Source organism: Oncorhynchus mykiss, chromosome 15 (genome assembly GCF_057628025.1).
Source record: "Oncorhynchus mykiss isolate SJ-2025 chromosome 15, ASM5762802v1, whole genome shotgun sequence".
Taxonomy (NCBI): domain Eukaryota; kingdom Metazoa; phylum Chordata; class Actinopteri; order Salmoniformes; family Salmonidae; genus Oncorhynchus; species Oncorhynchus mykiss.
This window is the reverse complement of record NC_143036.1, coordinates 72,534,396-72,557,620: the sequence shown is the minus strand read 5'-3', so window position 1 is coordinate 72,557,620 and position 23,225 is coordinate 72,534,396. Positions and strand designations below refer to the sequence as shown.

At 45.5% G+C, this 23,225-nt stretch overlaps 1 protein-coding gene across 1 annotated transcript in view; it reads right to left on the bottom strand.

Annotated features, from left to right (window-relative positions):
• Positions 1 to 713: 713 nt before the first annotated feature.
• Positions 714 to 23,225, bottom strand: part of LOC110490812 (plexin-B2) — a 187,241-nt gene continuing 164,729 nt past the window's right edge. The window contains exons 25-38 of the mRNA XM_090201080.1: positions 21,670 to 21,770; positions 16,494 to 16,723; positions 16,039 to 16,220; positions 14,582 to 14,648; positions 13,053 to 13,199; positions 12,749 to 12,905; positions 10,973 to 11,073; positions 9,627 to 9,711; positions 9,198 to 9,349; positions 7,889 to 8,049; positions 5,062 to 5,274; positions 4,777 to 4,852; positions 4,594 to 4,668; positions 714 to 3,593 (exon numbers count right to left, since the gene is read on the bottom strand). Of these exons, the coding sequence (XP_090057206.1) occupies positions 3,489 to 3,593; positions 4,594 to 4,668; positions 4,777 to 4,852; positions 5,062 to 5,274; positions 7,889 to 8,049; positions 9,198 to 9,349; positions 9,627 to 9,711; positions 10,973 to 11,073; positions 12,749 to 12,905; positions 13,053 to 13,199; positions 14,582 to 14,648; positions 16,039 to 16,220; positions 16,494 to 16,723; positions 21,670 to 21,770 (1,852 nt within the window). The 3' untranslated portion in view covers positions 714 to 3,488. The remainder of the gene's footprint in view (positions 3,594 to 4,593; positions 4,669 to 4,776; positions 4,853 to 5,061; positions 5,275 to 7,888; positions 8,050 to 9,197; positions 9,350 to 9,626; positions 9,712 to 10,972; positions 11,074 to 12,748; positions 12,906 to 13,052; positions 13,200 to 14,581; positions 14,649 to 16,038; positions 16,221 to 16,493; positions 16,724 to 21,669; positions 21,771 to 23,225) is intronic.

Here is a 23,225-nt window from a genome sequence, read left to right as displayed (position 1 = left end):
TAGGATTAGTCCTCATTCATCCAAGTGTCTGAGTTAGGTGCTTAGTCATATCCCATATTAGGATTAGTCCTCATTCATCCAAGTGTCTGAGTTAGGTGCTAAATCATATCCCATATTAGGATTAGTCCTCATTCATCCAAGTATCTGAGTTAGGTGTTAAATCATATCCCATATTAGGATTAGTCCTCATTCATCCAAGTGTCTGAGTTAGGTGCTTAGTCATATCCCATATTAGGATTAGTCCTCATTCATCCAAGTATCTGAGTTAGGTGCTTAGTCATATCCCATATTAGGATTAGTCCTCATTCACCCATATAGCTGGCAAGCAAGGAGAACCCAGCATCCTCAGATGAACTGAGACTAATCCTGTAGTTGAGGAAAGACTTGAATTTCAATTCAAAAGACGCATTAATATTTATCAGAGTTGCACAAGTGTCCCCATTTGACCCTATGAGTGGTGAACACAGTAAGGAACAACCTAACAATGCTCAGATGAACTCAGACACACTTAGGCAGCGCCCCAAACACCACTATTGCCTTTTATAGTGCACTTTTTTGGGGTAGCACACTATATAAGTAGCATTTTGGATGCACCTTAAAGACATAACCAGGTCAATATGTGAGGATATATGCAGCATCACATCATGTACCATAGAGACATTCTATTCATCTACCCCCTATAGCTTCAGCATGACAACACAGCAACACAGTGGTTTAGTATTAAAATATATTTGAGGAGTGATTCAAAATGAAACAGTTGCATAGCAGAAGAAACAAACGAGCTGATGACGACGTGACAACTATTTGGCAAATGATTTAAGGATGTTTGAAATCCATTGAAATGGTTTCAGAAGAATTGACAGTGGTGACAGGGATCACTAGAGAAAGGCAGTACCTGTGCTGTAGACAACCTCCACAAGTCATGGTGGTTCACAGCTCAATGATTTACACAAGTACCATTCAATTATATACATAAGTAATGATCATTTTAGCATTTCTCTTTTCCATATCTAGAGTCTCATGTTTCACACACAGGCAATGGTCTACAACGACAATAAGAGCCATTTTGAAATAAACGGTTTTAAAAAATGATACAGGAAAAACAATTATGGCATAAAACATACCAGCAAACATTCTATACTATCAGCATTGAGCTAAAGTGGTTACTATTTCAGATAAACATTAATCTATCCACATACATACTATTTCAGATAAACAGAGCCCTGATTCATCTATCCACATAGTACTATTTCAGATAAACAGAGCCCTGATTCATCTATCCACATAGTACTATTTCAGATAAACAGAGCCCTGATTCATCTATCCACATAGTACTATTTCAGATAAACAGAGCCCTGATTCATCTATCCACATAGTACTATTTCTGATAAACAGAGCCCTGATTCATCTATCCACATAGTACTATTTCTGATAAACAGAGCCCTGATTCATCTATCCACATAGTACTATTTCTGATAAACAGAGCCCTGATTCATCTATCCACATAGTACTATTTCTGATAAACAGAGCCCTGATTCATCTATCCACATAGTACTATTTCTGATAAACAGAGCCCTGATTCATCTATCCACATAGTACTATTTCAGATAAACAGAGCCCTGATTCATCTATCCACATAGTACTATTTCTGATAAACAGAGCCCTGATTCATCTATCCACATAGTACTATTTCAGATAAACAGAGCCCTGATTCATCTATCCACATAGTACTATTTCAGATAAACAGAGCCCTGATTCATCTATCCACATAGTACTATTTCTGATAAACAGAGCCCTGATTCATCTATCCACATAGTACTATTTCAGATAAACAGAGCCCTGATTCATCTATCCACATAGTACTATTTCAGATAAACAGAGCCCTGATTCATCTATCCACATAGTACTATTTCTGATAAACAGAGCCCTGATTCATCTATCCACATAGTACTATTTCTGATAAACAGAGCCCTGATTCATCTATCCACATAGTACTATTTCAGATAAACAGAGCCCTGATTCATCTATCCACATACGTACTATTTCAGATGAACAGAGCCCTGATTCATCTATCCACATAGTACTATTTCAGATGAACAGAGCCCTGATTCATCTATCCACATAGTACTATTTCAGATAAACAGAGCCCTGATTCATCTATCCACATAGTACTATTTCAGATAAACAGAGCCCTGATTCATCTATCCACATACGTACTATTTCAGATGAACAGAGCCCTGATTCATCTATCCACATAGTACTATTTCAGATGAACAGAGCCCTGATTCATCTATCCACATAGTACTATTTCAGATAAACAGAGCCCTGATTCATCTATCCACATAGTACTATTTCTGATAAACAGAGCCCTGATTCATCTATCCACATACGTACTATGTCTGGACCCAAGATGGAAAAATGAAGACAAATGATTTATTTATTGTATAAAAATGAGAAGATGTTCAACTTCAGCTCTACTGTGTATTGGCACTTAGTTAGAGCTCCCACACACGCTTGACTATGTCCAGCAGTTAGTTTCAGTGAGACGTTGATATCAATGGTACAGTATGAATGTGCTTCATCTTTTAGTCCGGTGGGCTGGTTTTACTACCGTATAGGGGAGAGCTGACCCTGAATAGGGACACAGTCATCATGTGAAGAGGTTCAAGGCTGCACCCTATCCCCCTGCATAATGCACTACACTGAGAACCCACATCCAAAATATATCAGCGACAAATACAAATCATGACAAAAACAAAGTGATTAACCAGTCATAACTAGCCAATGGCAATGCAGATTACACAGTAAGCAAACAATCGATTAAACACAGGATATGACATCATGGAACACCCTGCTTCTTCGCTTCTAGAAACTTTTTAAAAACACAAATTAACAAACTTAGTTGTGCCCATCCATCCTTTTAAAAAATAATTTCATCTTGGTATGTAAAGCATCTTTTGCATAAAGCCTGTGCCATAAAAATATATTTACATACAACACCACTCTCCTAAGTCGGGTCTACTCTGGAGCACATTAAACATCTGATTCTCTGTGCAAGCTGCAAGTCATCAACACCAGGTTGTATATCATGGGACTGACAGGTATAGTTGCTATGGTTGGTCAGTGGTGGTGTACCGTATATCCTCTGTAGGCTGGGTTTACAGTCTGCTAGCTCACTCAGGGACTATACTGAAGGCCCTTGCTCATTCAGTCTATAGGATCCATAGAGTCAGAGAGAGAGCGAGGGAGACTGATGATTAGGGATCACCCTGTCCAACTTTGGCCCAGTAGCTCTGCTCCTTTACAAGTATTTTGGCCAAAACGCAATAGTTTCCCACAGCTTCTCATGTCTCTAGGGGGAAGAGATATGTGTAGCTCTTCATGGTTGATACTGTAATAGTCTGAAGTCTGCCTCAGTCTCCGGTCCCCCTCATCTTGGTCTACAGAGTGGTCCCATAGCTCCTCCCCCTTTCTCTAGGGGTCAGAGGTTAAAGATCGGTGACTTTGTTCTCGAGGGCGGCGGCTATCTGCTGCAGCCGCAGGGTCAGCTGTTTACTCTGGGCGGCTGGGTCATCATCTAAAGACTGGATGATCTGGAGGGAGGGAGGGAGGGAGGGAGGGAGGGAGGGAGGGAGGGAGGGAGGGAGGGAGGGAGGGAGGGAGGGAGGGAGAGAGGGAGAGAGGGAGAGAGAGAGAGGGAGGGAAAAATGAGAGAGGACACAAAAGAGACACTAGTAAACAGATTTTCCTGCGACAGCAAGTGACATTAATTTGTCTAATTTCCTACAGGATGTAGGAACCAAGAGGATAGGGCCTTCAAACCACCAAACAAGGAAGTGAGTCCTAAGGTTCTTAACCAAGTGGATAGGGCCTTCAAACCACCAAACAAGGAAGTGAGTCCTAAGGTTCTTAACCAAGTGGATAGGGCCTTCAAACCACCAGACAAGGAAGTGAGTCCTAAGGTTCTTAACCAAGTGGATAGGGCCTTCAAACCACCAGACAAGGAAGTGAGTCCTAAGGTTCTTAACCAAGTGGATAGGGCCTTCAAACCACCAGACAAGGAAGTGAGTCCTAAGGTTCTTAACCAAGTGGATAGGGCCTTCAAACCACCAGACAAGGAAGTGAGTCCTAAGGTTCTTAACCAAGTGGATAGGGCCTTCAAACCACCAGACAAGGAAGTGAGTCCTAAGGTTCTTAACCAAGTGGATAGGGCCTTCAAACCACCAGACAAGGAAGTGAGTCCTAAGGTTCTTAACCAAGTGGATAGGGCCTTCAAACCACCAAGGAAGTGAGTCCTAAGGTTCTTAACCAAGTGGATAGGGCCTTCAAACCACCAAACAAGGAAGTGAGTCCTAAGGTTCTTAACCAAGTGGATAGGGCCTTCAAACCACCAGACAAGGAAGTGAGTCCTAAGGTTCTTAACCAAGTGGATAGGGCCTTCAAACCACCCGACAAGGAAGTGAGTCCTAAGGTTCTTAACCAAGTGGATAGGGCCTTCAAACCACCAGACAAGGAAGTGAGTCCTAAGGTTCTTAACCAAGTGGATAGGGCCTTCAAACCACCAGACAAGGAAGTGAGTCCTAAGGTTTTTACCCCGTCATAGTATTTGCTGGCATACTGGTAGAGCTGGTGCAAGGCTGCCTGGGTATTCAGCGTGTCTGTGTGTTCCTGGAGAGCACAAAGGAGGAAGGATTATTTTTTTTGTTGTATTCTGATGATGCAATAGAAGACTGCCCACACACAAGTACAAACAGATGTGAGGTCACATGTACGTACCCTGGACACCTCAGCCAGGTGTGTGTTCATGTCCTGGTCACTGACTGGGACCATCTGCTTGATTCCCTTGTAGTAACTGAGGAGAGACAGAATGATAGAGAGATGTCTGATTGGCTGCCAGGTCCTACCAACCTATCCCCTTGTGTTGTTTCTGATGCACTAGAAGAGAGTATTTCTGGTGTGTTCTGACTGCAACCTATTCTCTATATTGGCCAAGAGTACTGCAGTATCGGCTCATTTGATGGGCAGTCAATCATGAAATGGGATGAATATGAGAGAACTCACTCGTCCACCATCTTCTTATAGGTGGAGATCTCCTTTGCATAGAGCAGCTTGTTGCTGGGAGATTCCCGGCTCAGTTTGTGTTCCGTCTTGGTGCAGGCGTCCATGAAGGTCTGAGCGATGACGGACAGCGATGCGTCCACCACCTCCGTCACGTGCACGTCAAAGATGAAGTGAGGGTTCTTCAGGATGTTCACCCAGAAACGCATGGGCAGGCTGGGGATAGAGAACACACACATTAGTATACACACCAACACACACCGCACCGCGCAGAGCAACCCAGAATGAGAGCAAGGTGAAACAGTCGCAGGCTATCCAAACTAAAAGCCAACTCCTTCCTATCTAATTTAACAAGATAACAGATCCCTTTTCCTTCTGCCTCACAGACAAGCTGAGTCACTCAAACCCAGACATCTGAACTCAACCCAGGAAAGCACAACTAAACAGGTGTATGGCTGAATGAAGCCTAATAAAGCAGCCTCAGTCCAAAAATAAATCATGTTACAGTGGTGTGATGCTCCTCCTCTGAGAAGGACTAGAAGTGCTGTGTTATTAAAACGCTGACTGGGGGAGCCTGCAGGGGTAATCTGATCTCCATCTACCTCTGAATCAGCCTTGGTCCAGTGAATTCCTAATGACTACGGTCTGTCTGTCTGTCTGTGTGTGTGTGTCTTATCCTCCAGGTCACCTCAGGGTACACCGAGCTACAGCCTCTTTAAGAATTTATATTTGTTGGCTGGATGCTCACTCTCCCGCTCAAGGTCTTACGTTCTCTCCCTCTATCTGTCTCTTTCCTCTCCGTCCCCTCTAGCCAGCTCAGCTTCACACCTGCTCTAACCCCTACAAACCTCTTCTTGACTGGAGAACAGGCCTGGGGAACATTATCCAGGATACTGGGGGAGAATTAACAAGCCTTTTTAGCTGAATCACATTCACTGAAAGCCCTCATTTAATTGGCTTGCTGATGTCCCCTCTTGCTGATATGCAGGAGAGGGGTGGGAGAGAAAGGGAGAGGGAGGGAGAGAGAGAAAGAGGGTTAGTAAGTGTGTGAAACAGGAGAGAGACATCTAGGAAGGGACTGAGAATGGAGAGAGGAGAGGAGAGAAACAGAGTAAGTGAGTGAAAGAAGAGATGATGGATAGTGAGAGAGATGTCTCTAGAGTCTAATGAATTCAGTCTTTCATCTCCTCATCCTGACTAGAGATCTTACTCTGCCACTCATCCCCACCTGTCAATCCAATACGCATCACAAGCACTATCTATATTTAATAGTTCCCATCAACAGGAGTTCACTAATTCACTCTGATAACGTCCAGGGGTTTCAGGGGAGTTAGGAGTCAGACCCTAGGACTACAACACGGTGAGGAGGAGTCAGACCCTAGGACTACAACACGATGAGGAGGAGTCAGACCCTAGGACTACAACACGGTAAGGAGGAGTCAGACCCTAGGACTACAACACAATGAGGAGTCAGACCCTAGGACTACAACACGATGAGGAGTCAGACCCTAGGACTACAACACGATGAGGAGTCAGACCCTAGGACTACAATACGATGAGGAGTCAGACCCTAGGACTACAACACGATGAGGAGGAGTCAGACCCTAGGACTACAACACGGTGAGGAGGAGTCAGACCCTAGGACTACAACACGATGAGGAGGAGTCAGACCCTAGGACTACAACACGGTAAGGAGGAGTCAGACCCTAGGACTACAACACGATGAGGAGTCAGACCCTAGGACTACAACACAATGAGGAGGAGTCAGACCCTAGGACTACAACACGATGAGGAGGAGTCAGACCCTAGGACTACAACACGATGAGGACAGTCAGACCCTAGGACTACAACACGATGAGGACAGTCAGACCCTAGGACTACAACACGATGAGGAGGAGTCAGACCCTAGGACTACAACTCGATGAGGAGGAGTCAGACCCTAGGACTACAACACGATGAGGACAGTCAGACCCTAGGACTACAACACGATGAGGAGGAGTCAGACCCTAGGACTACAACACGATGAGGAGGAGTCAGACCCTAGGACTACAACACGGTGAGGACAGTCAGACCCTAGGACTACAACACGATGAGGAGTCAGACCCTAGGACTACAACACGGTGAGGAGGAGTCAGACCCTAGGACTACAACACGGTGAGGAGGAGTCAGACCCTAGGACTACAACACGATGAGGAGGAGTCAGACCCTAGGACTACAACACGGTGAGGAGGAGTCAGACCCTAGGACTACAACACGATGAGGAGGAGTCAGACCCTAGGACTACAACACGATGAGGAGGAGTCAGACCCTAGGACTACAACACGATGAGGAGGAGTCAGACCCTAGGACTACAACACGATGAGGAGGAGTCAGACCCTAGGACTACAACACGATGAGGAGGAGTCAGACCCTAGGACTACAACACGATGAGGAGCAGTCAGACCCTAGGACTACAACACGATGAGGAGGAGTCAGACCCTAGGACTACAACACGATGAGGAGGAGTCAGACCCTAGGACTTCAACACGATGAGGAGGAGTCAGACCCTAGGACTACAACACGATGAGGAGGAGTCAGACCCTAGGACTACAACACGATGAGGAGGAGTCAGACCCTAGGACTACAACACGATGAGGAGTCAGACCCTAGGACTACAACACGATGAGGAGGAGTCAAGTGTAGAAGAAGGTTGGAGGTACTGAACTATTGTGTGTATACAGTGTGCATATCTGTGGGTGTGGTTACGTGCATGCATGTGTGTGTGTGCGCGCGTGTGTACAGTGTTCATATGCGTGTGTGTGTTTGTGTCAGTGTGTGTGTGTGTGTGTACCTGTTGGTCTTCCAGATATGGACGGTCTCCTCCTCAACGTTGTCGTGTTTCAGAGCCTGCTCATCCAGGAAGTCAAAGAAGTATTTAACTGCAGGAGGAACCACGGCTCCAGAACACAACACACTGCGGAAGAAATCATCCACAAACTGCTGCAGAGTACCCTGCAACACACCGAGGACACACACACATTAGGACACACACAGTAGGACATATCCAGAGCGACAACCACATATCATATTAGGTGGTCAGTAGACAGTATCTGACAGACACGGATACAAAAATCAGCTCACATTATGTACACCAACATACACTTACACCCACCCAATCAGTGTGTCTCCTGTCCACCCACCCAATCAGTGTGTCTCCTGTCCACCCACCCAATCAGTGTGTCTCCTGTCCACCCACCCAATCAGTGTGTCTCCTGTCCACCCACTCAATCAGTGTGTCTCCTGTCCACCCACTCAATCAGTGTGTCTCCTGTCCACCCACTCAATCAGTGTGTCTCCTGTCCACCCACCCAGTCAGTGTGTCTCCTGTCCACCCACCCAATCAGTGTGTCGCCTATCCAACCCACCCAATCAATGCTACATCTTCTACATGTTCCAGGTCAAATCAGTAATGTAGGAGTAATTCTGAACTGTGCTAAAGGTGTTATAACCCTATTATAACTGCTATATGTAGTACTATAACTGTTAGTAGTGCTTTAACTGCTCTACGTAGTGCTATAACTGCTGTAGGTAGTGCTATAACTGCTGTAGGTAGTGCTATAACTGCTGTAGGTAGTGCTATAACTGCTGTAGGTAGTGCTATAACTGCTGTAGGTAGAGCTATAACTGCTCTACGTAGTGCTTTAACTGCTCTACGTAGTGCTATAACTGCTGTAGGTAGTGCTATAACTGCTGTAGGTAGTGCTTTAACTGCTGTAGGTAGTGCTATAACTGCTGTAGGTAGTGCTATAACTGCTGTAGGTAGTGCTATAACTGCTGTAGGTAGTGCTATAACTGCTGTAGGTAGAGCTATAACTGCTCTACGTAGTGCTTTAACTGCTCTACGTAGTGCTATAACTGCTGTAGGTAGTGCTATAACTGCTGTAGGTAGTGCTATAACTGCTGTAGGTAGTGCTTTAACTGCTCTACGTAGTGCTATAACTGCTGTAGGTAGTGCTATAACTGCTGTAGGTAGTGCTATAACTGCTGTAGGTAGTGCTATAACTGCTGTAGGTAGTGCTATAACTGCTGTAGGTAGTGCTATAACTGCTCTACGTAGTGCTATAACTGCTGTAGGTAGTGTAGTTATCAGACTGACTAACCTTGACAGAGAGCAGTCGTGTCAGGTAGATCTCAGCGATGGCTTTAGTCGTGGCCTTGGCCTTCAAACTTCCTCTCTTAGATTTGACCTCATCCAGCTCGTCAGCAGGCCGCACCAGGTGGAACACCTTGTCATCTTCCAACAGGGCGTTCTCTACAGGGACACCAGGGACATGTTCAGTGGGCATCAAACGGAAGACAACAGACTCAAACAGGGTGGGACAACCTCAACTCTTTTTTGTTTCCTCATGCAAAATGTTTGGCCATAATGAACACGACCCAAAGTTGAGAAGTTTTTCCAAGATGCTGATCTCAGGTCAGTAGCGCATTACCCACCCTGATAGTTAAGGTTAGGATTGGAGGACAGGTAGGCTGATCCTAGATCTGTGCCCAGGGATAACATACTGAGGATATAATGAAATCGGACTCACTTTCTTCATGGCTATCCTGGTTCTGGTGGAACTGGCGATGGGTGTGAAGCACTCTGGACAGAACCAGCGTGGCATTGTCTCTCACCTGAAACACACAGTACCACATATAGTTAACACAGTACCACATATAGTTAACACAGTACCACATATAGTTAACACTGTACCGTACCACATATAGTTAACACTGTACCGTACCACATATAAACGCAGCAAAAATAAATAAACGTCCCATTTCACGACTCTGTCTTTCAAAGATAATTCGTAAAAATCCAAATAACTTCACAGATCTTCATTGTAAAGGGTTTAAACACTGTTTAGGCCCTTCTCCCCAGATTGCTCAGTTTGACCACTGTGTTCTTGGGGACCTTCAATGCTGCATCATTTTCCCCCCTGGTAACCTTCCTCAGATCTGTGCCTCGACACAATCCTGTCTCGGAGCACTATAGACAATTTCATAGACCTCAATGGCTTAGTTATTGCTCTGACATGCACTGTCAACAGTGGGACCTTATATAAAAAGGAGTGTGCCTTTCCAAATCGTGTCTAATTAATAGAATTTACTACAGGTGGACTCCAATCAAGTTGTAGAAACATCTAAAGGATGATCAATGGAAACAGGACGCATCGGAGCTCAATTTCGAGACTCAGAGCAAAGGGTCTGAATACTTATGTAAATAAGATATTAAAATATATATATATATATATATATATATATATATATATATATATATATATATATATATATATATATATATATATATATATATATATATATATATACACAAATGTGCAAAAAAAAATTTTAAAAACTGTTTACACTTTGTCATTACGGGGCATTGTGTGTAGATTGCTTGGGGGATTTTTTAAAATTTTTTTATTATTTAAACTATTTTAGAATAAGTCAAGGGGTCTGAATACTTTCTGTATAGTTAACACAGTACAGAAACATATCGTTTGAGTTTCACATAGTTTAATTAAACTGTGAAATAGCAAAACCCAACATTTCAACGGAATATCTGGCATGCTCAACTCCGAACATCTTTAGCCCAGGAACAACTCAACGTTAATAAAGCCAGCCAGCCCTGATAGATATTCACATTAACTATACAGTAAGCTGAGAAGATATTCAGAGAGAACACGAATACCAGGCTGAAGTCCTCAGCCAGCCCTGATAGATATTCACATTAACTATACAGTAAGCTGAGAAGATATTCAGAGAGAACACGAATACCAGGCTGAAGTCCTCAGCCAGCCCTGATAGATATTCACATTAACTATACAGTAAGCTGAGAAGATATTCAGAGAGAACACGAATACAAGGCTGAAGTCCTCAGCCAGCCACTCACGTTGTAATGTGCCAGGGTGTTGAGTCTCTTCCACCTGCCCTCCTTCTGTGATGTCAGGTCCATGTCAGACAGGATCTGCCCTGTAGAGCCAGGCCGCCACTCTGTGGACGGGGTGGGAAGTGCACCTTATACATTAGAATATTACTGAAAGGTACAGTTGAAGTCAGGATTTTACATACACCTTAGCCAAATACATTTAAACTCAGTTTTTCCACAATTGCTGACATTTAATCTGAGTAAAAATTCCTTGTCTTAGGTCAGTTAGGATCACCACTTCATTTAAGAATGTGAAATGTCAGAATAATAGTAGAGAGAATGATTTATTTCAGTTTTAATTTCTTTCATCACATTCCCAGTGGGTCAGAAGTTTACATACACTCAATTAGTATCTGGTAGCATTGCCTTTATATTGTTTAACTTGGGTCAAACGTTTTGGGTAGCCTTCCACAAGCTTCCCACAATAAGTTGGGTGAATTTTGGCCCATTCCTCATGACACAGCTGGTGTAACTGAGTCAGGTTTGTAGGCCTCCTTGCTCGCACACACTTCTTCAGTTCTGCCCACACAATTCTATGGGATTGAGGTCAGGGCTTTGTGATGGCCACTCCAATACACTCCAATACCATGACTTTGTTGTCCTTCAGCCATTTTGCCACAACTTTGGAAGTATGCTTGGGGTCATTATCCATTTGGACCAAGCTTTAACTTCCTGACTGATGTCTTGAGATGTTGCTTCAAAATATCCACGTCATTTTCTTTCCTCATGATGCCATGTATTTTGTGAAGTGCACCAATCCCTCCTGCCGGAAAGCACCACCACAACATGATGCTGCCACCTCCACAACATGCTGCTGCCACCCCGTGCTTCACGGTAGGAATGGTGTTCTTTGGTTTGCAAGCCTCCCCCCTTTTCCTCCAAACATAACGATGAGCATTACGGACAAACAGTTCTAATTTCCTTTCATCAGACCAGAGGACATTTCTCCAAAAAGTACGATCTTTGTCCCCATGTGCAGTTGCAAACCGTAGTCTGGCTTTTTTGGGCGGTTTTGGAGCAGTGGCTTCTTCCTTGCTGAGCGGCCTTTCAGGTTATGTCGATATAGGACTCGTTTTACTGTGGATATAGATACTTTTGTACCTGTTTCCTCCAGCATCTTCACAAGGTCCTTTGCTGTTGTTCTGGGATTGATTTGCACTTTTCGCACCAAAGTACGTTCATCTCTAGGAGACAGAACGCATCTCCTTCCTGAGCAGTATGACGGCTGCGTGGTCCCATGGTGTTTATACTTGCTTGTGGAGGTCTACTGATTTATTTTGATTTTCCCATGATGCCAAGCAAAGAGGCATGGAGTTTGAAGGTAGGCCTTGAAATACATCCACAGGTACACCTCCAACTGACTTAAATAGCCTATCAGAAGCTTCTAACGACATTACATAATTTTCTGGAAATTCCAACTTAGTGAATGTAAACTTCTGACCCACTGGAATTGTGATATAGTGAATTATAAGTGAAATAATCTGCCTGTAAACAATTGTTGGAAAAATGACTTGTGTCATGCACAAAGTAGAAGTCCTAACCGACTTGACAAAACTATAGTTTGTTAACAAGAAATTTGTGGATTTGAAAAACGAGTTTTAATGACTCCAACCTAAGTGGATGTAAACTTCTGACTTCAACTGTATGTAGACTAACGTACATGCAAAAATATGAAACTCATTGTTGTTTCCCCCAACTCTTAGCACAGGATAACAGTGGTAGAACCATGTGTGTTCTCACCAAGAGCAACACTGTCCAACTTGGGTCTCTGTGAGTAGGGCAGGTTGCGGTACACCTGTTCAATGATCTTCTCCTTCACCTGAGAGATGGTGTCACAGTTTAGCACCTTCACCGGCGTCACGTCTGGTCCCTCCCCGTGCACCAGCACCTGCAGGGTCTGGTTGGACACACACAGCTGTCAATCATCTATCATCCAGAATCACACTGAGCTCATGATTAGGTCACACCCATTTGTTTTGGTACATGCTAGCAACATGTTGGGCACAGTCCCCTAGGAGCCCCGTGTCGTTCAGAGTGTACTCACCAGGACGCAGTACTCCACGTCGTCCCCTAGGAGCCCCGTGTCGTTCAGAGTGTACTTGGCCTTCTTCATCTTAGCGTCCACTGGGCCCTTCTCTACCTGGTGCTTGATGGCCTTGAACAACTTGTATAGGGGTTCGCCCGCAGAGTCCTACACACACAAAGTGAAGATGCACACACACACAGCGAGAGGGGAGTGAGCTCATCAGTTCTAATGAGACCGTTCTCTCAGTGTAATTACTGAAGATACGGCTCCATGTTCACTGTCACACATGACTGATTGTTTAAAGAGCGCTTTAATCCAAAAATCAATAAGACCAAATAAATTGGAACATTTCATCTAAAACATTAGAAGAAATGGAGAGCGAGAGAGAGAGAGGAGCGAGAGAGAGAGAGCGAGAGAGAGAGGAGCGAGAGAGAGAGAGGAGCGAGAGAGAGAGAGAGGAGCGAGCGAGAGAGGAGCGAGCGAGAGAGAGGAGCGAGAGAGAGAGGAGCGAGAGAGAGGAGCGAGAGAGAGCGGAGCGAGCGAGCGGAGCGAGAGAGAGAGAGCGAGAGAGAGGAGCGAGAGGGAGGAGCGAGAGAGAGAGAGCGGAGCGAGCGAGCGGAGCGAGAGAGCGAGAGAGAGGAGCGAGAGAGAGGAGCGAGAGAGAGCGAGAGAGAGGAGCGAGAGAGAGCGAGAGAGAGGAGCGAGAGAGAGGAGCGAGAGAGAGAGAGAGAGGAGCGAGAGAGAGGAGCGAGAGAGAGAGAGAGAGAGAGAGAGGAGCGAGAGAGAGGAGCGAGAGAGAGCAGAGAGAGGAGCGAGAGGGAGGAGCGAGAGAGAGAGAGCGGAGCGAGCGGAGCGAGAGAGAGAGAGCGAGAGCGAGAGCGAGAGAGAGGAGCGAGAGAGAGAGAGCGAGAGAGAGGAGCGAGGGAGAGGAGCGAGAGAGAGGAGCGAGAGAGAGGAGCGAGAGAGAGGAGCGAGAGAGAGAGAGAGGAGCGAGAGAGAGAGAGAGGAGCGAGAGAGAGGAGCGAGAGAGAGGAGCGAGAGAGAGAGAGAGCGAGAGAGAGAGAGCGAGAGAGAGGAGCGAGAGAGAGGAGCGAGAGAGAGGAGCGAGAGAGAGGAGCGAGAGAGAGGAGCGAGAGAGAGGAGCGAGAGAGAGAGAGAGAGAGAGAGGAGCGAGAGAGCGAGAGAGAGAGAGAGCGAGAGAGAGAGAGGAGCGAGAGAGAGAGAGGAGCGAGAGAGAGAGAGGAGCGAGAGAGAGAGAGGAGCGAGAGAGAGAGAGAGCGAGAGAGCGAGAGAGAGGAGCGAGAGAGATAGAGAGCGAGAGAGATAGAGAGCGAGAGATAGAGAGCGAGAGAGATAGAGAGCGAGAGAGATAGAGAGCGAGAGAGATAGAGAGCGAGAGAGATAGAGAGCGAGAGAGATAGAGAGCGAGAGAGATAGAGAGCGAGAGAGATAGAGAGCGAGAGAGATAGAGAGCGAGAGAGATAGAGAGCGAGAGAGAGGAGCGAGAGAGAGAGAGAGCAGGTTTGAATGAAAAAGGTGAGTCTCACCCTGAGGAACTGATACAGACAGATGGACATCCAGTTACACAGCATCCTCTCCACCACCGTCTCTGACCTGCACACACAGTCAACATGTTAACTACTGTCTGACCTGTACACACACAGTCAACATGTTAACTACTGTCTGACCTGTACACACACAGTCAACATGTTAACTACTGTCTGACCTGTACACACACAGTCAACATGTTAACTACTGTCTCTGACCTGCACACAGTCAACATGTTAACTACTGTCTCTGACCTGTACACACACAGTCAACATGTTAACTACTGTCTCTGACCTGTACACACAGTCAACATGTTAACTACTGTCTGACCTGTACACACACAGTCAACATGTTAACTACTGTCTGACCTGTACACACAGTCAACATGTTAACCTACTGACTCTGACCTGCACACAGTCAACATGTTAACTACTGTCTGACCTGTACACACACAGTCAACATGTTAACTACTGTCTGACCTGTACACACACAGTCAACATGTTAACTACTGTCTGACCTGTACACACACAGTCAACATGTTAACTACTGTCTGACCTGTACACACACAGTCAACATGTTAACTACTGTCTGACCTGTACACACAGTCAACATGTTAACTGTCTCTGACCTGCACACAGTCAACATGTTAACTACTGTCTGACCTGTACACACACAGTCAACATGTTAACTACTGTCTGACCTGTACACACAGTCAACATGTTAACTGTCTCTGACCTGCACACAGTCAACATGTTAACTACTGTCTGACCTGTACACACACAGTCAACATGTTAACTACTGTCTGACCTGTACACACACAGTCAACATGTTAACTACTGTCTGACCTGTACACACACAGTCAACATGTTAACTACTGTCTGACCTGTACACAAACAGTCAATATGTTAACTACTGTCTGACCTGCACACACAGTCAACATGTTAACTACTGTCTGACCTGTACACACACAGTCAACATGTTAACTACTGTCTGACCTGTACACACACAGTCAACATGTTAACTACTGTCTGACCTGTACACACACAGTCAACATGTTAACTACTGTCTGACCTGTACACACACAGTCAACATGTTAACTACTGTCTGACCTGTACACACACAGTCAACATGTTAACTACTGTCTGACCTGCACACACAGTCAACATGTTAACTACTGTCTGACCTGTACACAAACAGTCAATATGTTAACTACTGTCTGACCTGTACACACAGTCAACATGTTAACTACTATCTGACCTGTACACACACAGTCAACATGTTAACTACTATCTGACCTGTACACACACAGTCAGCATGTTAACTACTGTCACCACCTGGGTTTACTAGGCACCATACCAAAACACTACGCAACAGAGAGATACTATCGAACCTTGTCCAATAACAAATGCCTGTTTTCATGAAGACAAGCCTGATTGGAAGGCAGGGTGTGTCTCACCTGCGCAGCATGAGTTTGGGGTTCTTGCTGTGCACGTATTCCTCCATCAGCTCCAGCAGCAGGCTTCTCATGATGTCTGTGTAGTACTCTAGTTTACCATGCAGAGCCACGGTCAGTAACGAGGCAAAGTAGACCCTGGACCTGGCATTAAAGTCTGGACGGCCCTCCAAGGTCTTGATGAACTGAGAACACACAGAGAACGCAACAGAGAGATGGGGTTAGCAACTCAGTATAACTCCATAGAACATCTGTAGGTATAGAATGACAGGAATACTCAAACTGTATCTTGGCACAGGTACTTTAGACAGACAGACAGACTAACAGACAGGCAGACAGACTAACAGACAGGCAGACAGACTAACAGACAGGCAGACAGACTAACAGACAGGCAGACAGACTAACAGACAGACAGGGAGAGAAACAGTTAGTCATCTCAGCTAGCTGAGTAAACCTACATTGATGAGGAAGGTCTTAGAGTTGAGCAGGTTAGAGAACTGGTTGAGGGCCTGAGCTACGATGACCTTCCGCCCCTCGGGGATGTCCAGCTTGCCAGTGATCATGACGTCGTTGTCCCCGTCTTTAGAGGGCAGGAAGAAGACCCGGTCTGTGTAGGTCTTATAGTCCAGGAAGGGGATCCTGGCCTCACTCAGGTCATTGGTCTGGTCCTCCATCTCAATCATCAGGTCTGGAGGAAGATACAGAACACAACAAGACTAGCTCCTAGTAGAACCCAAACGCAACAACAAGACTAGCTCCTAGTAGAACCTGAATGCAAAAACAAGACTAGCTCCTAGTAGAACCTGAATGCAACAACAAGACTAGCTCCTAGTAGAACCCGAACGCAACAACAAGACTAGCTCCTAGTAGAACCCAAACGCAACAACAAGACTAGCTCCTAGTAGAACCCGAATGCAACAAGACTAGCTCCTAGTAGAACCCGAACGCAACAAGACTAGCTCCTAGTAGAACCCAAAGCAACAACAAGACTAGCTCCTAGTAGAACCCAAACGCAACAACAAGACTAGCTCCTAGTAGAACCCAAACGCAACAACAAGACTAGCTCCTAATAGAACCCGAACGCAACAACAAGACTAGCTCCTAGTAGAACCCGAACGCAACAACAAGACTAGCTCCTAGTAGAACCCGAACGCAAAAACAAGACTAGCTCCTAAGAGAACCCGAACGCAACAAGACGAGCTCCTAAGAGAACCCGAACGCAACAAGACGAGCTCCTAGGAGAACCCGAACGCAACAAGACTAGCTCCTAAGAGAACCCGAACGCAACAAGACTAGCTCCTAGTAGAACCCAAATGCAACAAGACTAGCTCCTAGTAGAACCCCAACGCAACAAGACTAGCTCCTAGGAGAACCCAAACGCAACAAGACTAGCTCCTAGGAGAAACCGAACGCAACAAGACTAGCTCCTAGGAGAAACCAAACTGAACTTTAACTGACCTAAGACAGAGAATTTTTACTAGGATTAAATGTCAGGAATTGTGAAAAACTGAGTTTACATACACCTCAGCAAAATACATTTAAACTTCCAACTTCAACTGTACATATTACCTCGACTAACCGGTGGTCCAGCACATTGACTATGTACCGGTACCCCCTGTATACAGTCTCCAGATCGACTCTGTACCGGTACCCCCTGTATACAGTCTCCCCATCGACTCTGTACCGGTACCCCCTGTATACAGTCTCCCCATCGACTCTGTACCGGTACCCCCTGTATACAGTCTCCACATCGACTCTGTACCGGAACCCCGTGTATACAGTCTCCACATCGACTCTGTACCGGAACCCCCTGTATACAGTCTCCACATTGACTCTGTACCGGTACCCCCTGTATACAGTCTCCACATTGACTCTGTACCGGAACCCCCTGTATATAGCCTCCACATTGACTCTGTACCGGAACCCCCTGTATACACTCTCCACATTGACTCTGTACCGGTACCCCCTGTATACAGTCTCCACATCGACTCTGTACCGGAACCCCCTGTATATAGCCTCCACATTGACTCTGTACCGGAACCCCCTGTATACAGTCTCCACATTGACTCTGTACCGGTACCCCCTGTATACAGTCTCCACATCGACTATGTACCGGTACCCCCTGTATACAGTCTCCACATTGACTCTGTACCGGAACCCCCTGTATACAGTCTCCACATCGACTATGTACCGGTACCCCCTGTATACAGTCTCCACATTGACTCTGTACCGGAACCCCCTGTATACAGTCTCCACATTGACTCTGTACCGGAACCCCCTGTATACAGTCTCCACATCGACTCTGTACCGGAACCCCCTGTATACAGTCTCCACATCGACTCTGTACCGGAACCCCCTGTATACAGTCTCCACATTGACTCTGTACCGGTACCCCCTGTATACAGTCTCCACATTGACTCTGTACCGGTACCCCCTGTATATAGCCTCCACATTGACTCTGTACCGGAACCCCCTGTATACAGTCTCCACATCGACTATGTACCGGTACCCCCTGTATACAGTCTCCACATTGACTCTGTACCGGTACCCCCTGTATACAGTCTCCACATTGACTCTGTACCGGAACCCCCTGTATACAGTCTCCACATCGACTATGTACCGGAACCCCCTGTATACAGTCTCCACATCGACTCTGTACCGGAACCCCCTGTATACAGTCTCCACATCGACTATGTACCGGTACCCCCTGTATACAGTCTCCACATTGACTCTGTACCGGAACCCCCTGTATACAGTCTCCACATTGACTCTGTACCGGAACCCCCTGTATACAGTCTCCACATTGACTCTGTACCGTAACCCCCTGTATACAGTCTCCACATCGACTCTGTACCGGAACCCCCTGTATACAGTCTCCACATCGACTCTGTACCGGTACCCCCTGTATATAGCCTCCACATTGACTCTGTACCGGTACCCCCTGTATACAGTCTCCACATTGACTCTGTACCGGTACCCCCTGTATACAGTCTCCACATCGACTCTGTACCGGTACCCCCTGTATATAGCCTCCACATTGACTCTGTACCGGTACCCCCTGTATACAGTCTCCACATTGACTCTGTACCGGTACCCCCTGTATACAGTCTCCACATTGACTCTGTACCGGTACCCCCTGTATACAGTCTCCACATCGACTCTGTACCGGAACCCCCTGTATACAGTCTCCACATTGACTCTGTACCGGTACCCCCTGTATACAGTCTCCACATCGACTCTGTACCGGAACCCCCTGTATACAGTCTCCACATTGACTCTGTACCGGTACCCCCTGTATACAGTCTCCACATTGACTCTGTACCGGTACCCCCTGTATACAGTCTCCACATTGACTCTGTACCGGAACCCCCTGTATACAGTCTCCACATTGACTCTGTACCGGTACCCCCTGTATACAGTCTCCACATCGACTCTGTACCGGAACCCCCTGTATACAGTCTCCACATTGACTCTGTACCGGTACCCCCTGTATACAGTCTCCACATCGACTCTGTACCGGAACCCCCTGTATACAGTCTCCACATTGACTCTGTACCGGTACCCCCTGTATACAGTCTCCACATTGACTCTGTACCGGTACCCCCTGTATACAGTCTCCACATTGACTCTGTACCGGTACCCCCTGTATACAGTCTCCACATTGACTCTGTACCGGTACCCCCTGTATACAGTCTCCACATTGACTCTGTACCGGAACCCCCTGTATACAGTCTCCACATCGACTATGTACCGGTACCCCCTGTATACAGTCTCCACATTGACTCTGTACCGGAACCCCCTGTATACAGTCTCCACATTGACTCTGTACCGGAACCCCCTGTATACAGTCTCCACATCGACTCTGTACCGGAACCCCCTGTATACAGTCTCCACATTGACTCTGTACCGGAACCCCCTGTATACAGTCTCCACATTGACTCTGTACCGGTACCCCCTGTATACAGTCTCCACATCGACTCTGTACCGGAACCCCCTGTATACAGTCTCCACATTGACTCTGTACCGGAACCCCCTGTATACAGTCTCCACATTGACTCTGTACCGGTACCCCCTGTATACAGTCTCGCTATTGTTATTTTACTGCTGCTCTTTAATTATTTGGTACTTTTATTTCTTATTCTTTTTTTAAACTGCATTGTTGGTTAGGGGCTTGTAAGTAAGCATTTCACTGTAAGATCTACACCTGTTGTATTCGGCTCATGTGACTAATAACATTTGATTTGATAGTGTGTGTGTAATGTTATAGTAGTGTGTATGGTGTGTGATAGTGTGTGTGTAATGTTATAGCAGTGTGTGTGGTGTGTGATAGTGTGTGTGCAATGTTATAGCAGTGTGTATGGCGTGTAATGTTATAGCAGTGTGTGTGGTGTGTGATAGTGTGTGTGTAATGTTATAGCAGTGTGTGTGGTGTGTGATAGTGTGTGTGTGTAATGTTATAGCAGTGTGTGTGGTGTGTAATGTTATAGCAGTGTGTATGGTGTGTGATAGTGTGTGTGTAATGTTATAGCAGTGTGTGTGGTGTGTAATGTTATAGCAGTGTGTGTGGTGTGTGATAGTGTGTGTGTAATGTTATAGCAGTGTGTGTGGTGTGTGATAGTGTGTGTGTGTAATGTTATAGCAGTGTGTGTGGTGTGTAATGTTATAGCAGTGTGTATGGTGTGTGATAGTGTGTGTGTAATGTTATAGCAGTGTGTGTGGTGTGTAATGTTATAGCAGTGTGTATGGTGTGTGATAGTGTGTGTGTAATGTTATAGCAGTGTGGGTTGTGCCGCGGCGGAGATCTTTGTGGGCTATACTCGGCCTCGTCTCAGGATGGTAAGTTGGTGGTTGAAGATATCCCTCTAGTGGTGTGGGGGCTGTGCTTAGGCAAAGTGGGTGGGGTTATATCCTTCCTGTTTGGCCCTGTCCGGGGGTGTCATCGGATGGGGCCACAGTGTCTCCTGACCCCTCCTGTCTCAGCCTCCAGTATTTATGCTGCAGTAGTTTATGTGTCGGGGGGCTAGGGTCAGTTTGTTATATCTGGAGTACTTCTCCTGTCCTATTCGGTGTCCTGTGTGAATTTAAGTATGCTCTCTCTAATTATCTCTGTCTTTCTCTCTCTCTCTCTCGGAGGACCTGATCCCTAGGACCATGCCTCAGCACTACCTGACATGATGACTCCTTGCTGTCCCCAGTCCACCTGACTGTGCTGCTGCTCCAGTTTCAACTGTTCTGCCTTATTATTATTGGACCATGCTGGTCATTTATGAACATTTGAACATCTTGGCCATGTTCTGTTATAATCTCCACCCGGCACAGCCAGAAGAGGACTGGCCACCCCACATAGCCTGGTTCCTCTCTAGGTTTCTTCCTAGGTTTTGGCCTTTCTAGGGAGTTTTTCCTAGCCACCGTGCTTCTACACCTGCATTGCTTGCTGTTTGGGGTTTTAGGCTGGGTTTCTGTACATCACTTTGAGATATCAGCTGATGTACGAAGGGCTATATAAATACATTTGATTTGATTTGATCTGTGGTGTGTTTTAGTGTGTGTGTAATGTTATAGCAGTGTGTATGGTGTGTAATGTTATAGCAGTGTGTATGGTGTGTGATAGTGTGTGTGATAGTGTGAACATACCTGTGAATTCCTTCTTGCAGCGGTCTCTCACGCTCTCCTCCAGATGATCCAACTGGTGTTTCACTTTCTCATACTCTCTCTCTGCCTGCTGGCTCTTCCTCCTGTCACATAGGAACAGTCCATTAGACTATAGACATTAACACATAGGAACAGTCCATTAGACTACAGACATTAACACATAGGAACAGTCCATTAGACTACAGACATTAACACATAGGAACAGTCCATTAGACTACAGACATTAACACATAGGAAACAGTCCATTAGAGTACAGACATTAACACACAGAAACTGTCCATTAGAGTACAGACATTAACACACAGGAACTGTCCATTAGACTACTAACACATAGGAACAGTCCATTAGACTACTAACACATAGGAACAGTCCATTAGACTACTAACACATAGGAACAGTCCATTAGACATTAACACATAGGAACAGCCCATTAGACTACTAACACATAGGAACAGTCCATTAGACATTAACACACAGGAACAGTCCATTAGACATTAACACACAGGAACAGTCCATTAGACATTAACACATAGGAACAGCCCATTAGACTACTAACACATAGGAACAGTCCATTAGACATTAACACATAGGAACAGTCCATTAGACATTAACACACAGGAACAGTCCATTAGACATTAACACATAGGAACAGTCCATTAGACTACAGACATTAACACACAGGAACAGTCCATTAGACTACAGACATTAACACATAGGAACAGTCCATTAGACTACAGACATTAACACATAGGAACAGTCCATTAAACTACAGACATTAACACATAGGACCAGTCCATTAGACATTAACACATAGGAACAGTCCATTAGACTACAGACATTAACACATAGGAACAGTCCATTAAACTACAGACATTAACACATAGGACCAGTCCATTAGACTACAGACAGTAACACATAGGAACAGTCCATTAGACATTAACACATAGGAACAGTCCATTAGACATTAACACATAGGAACAGCCCATTAGACTACTAACACATAGGAACAGACCATTAGACTACAGACATTAACACATAGGAACAGACCATTAGACTACTAACACATAGGAACAGTCCATTAGACTACTAACACATAGGAACAGTCCATTAGACTACTAACACATAGGAACAGTCCATTAGACTACTAACACATAGGAACAGTCCATCAGACATTAACACATAGGAACAGTCCATTAGACTACTAACACATAGGAACAGTCCATTAGACATTAACACATAGGAACAGTCCATTAGACATTAACACATAGGAACAGCCCATTAGACTACTAACACATAGGAACAGTCCATTAGACCTTAACACATAGGAACAGCCCATTAGACTACTAACACATAGGAACAGTCCATTAGACTACTAACACATAGGAACAGTCCATTAGACTTCAGACATTAACACATAGGAACAGTCCATTAAACTACAGACATTAACACATAGGACCAGTCCATTAGACTACAGACATTAACACATAGGACCAGTCCATTAGACTACAGACATTAACACATAGGAGCAGTCCATTAGA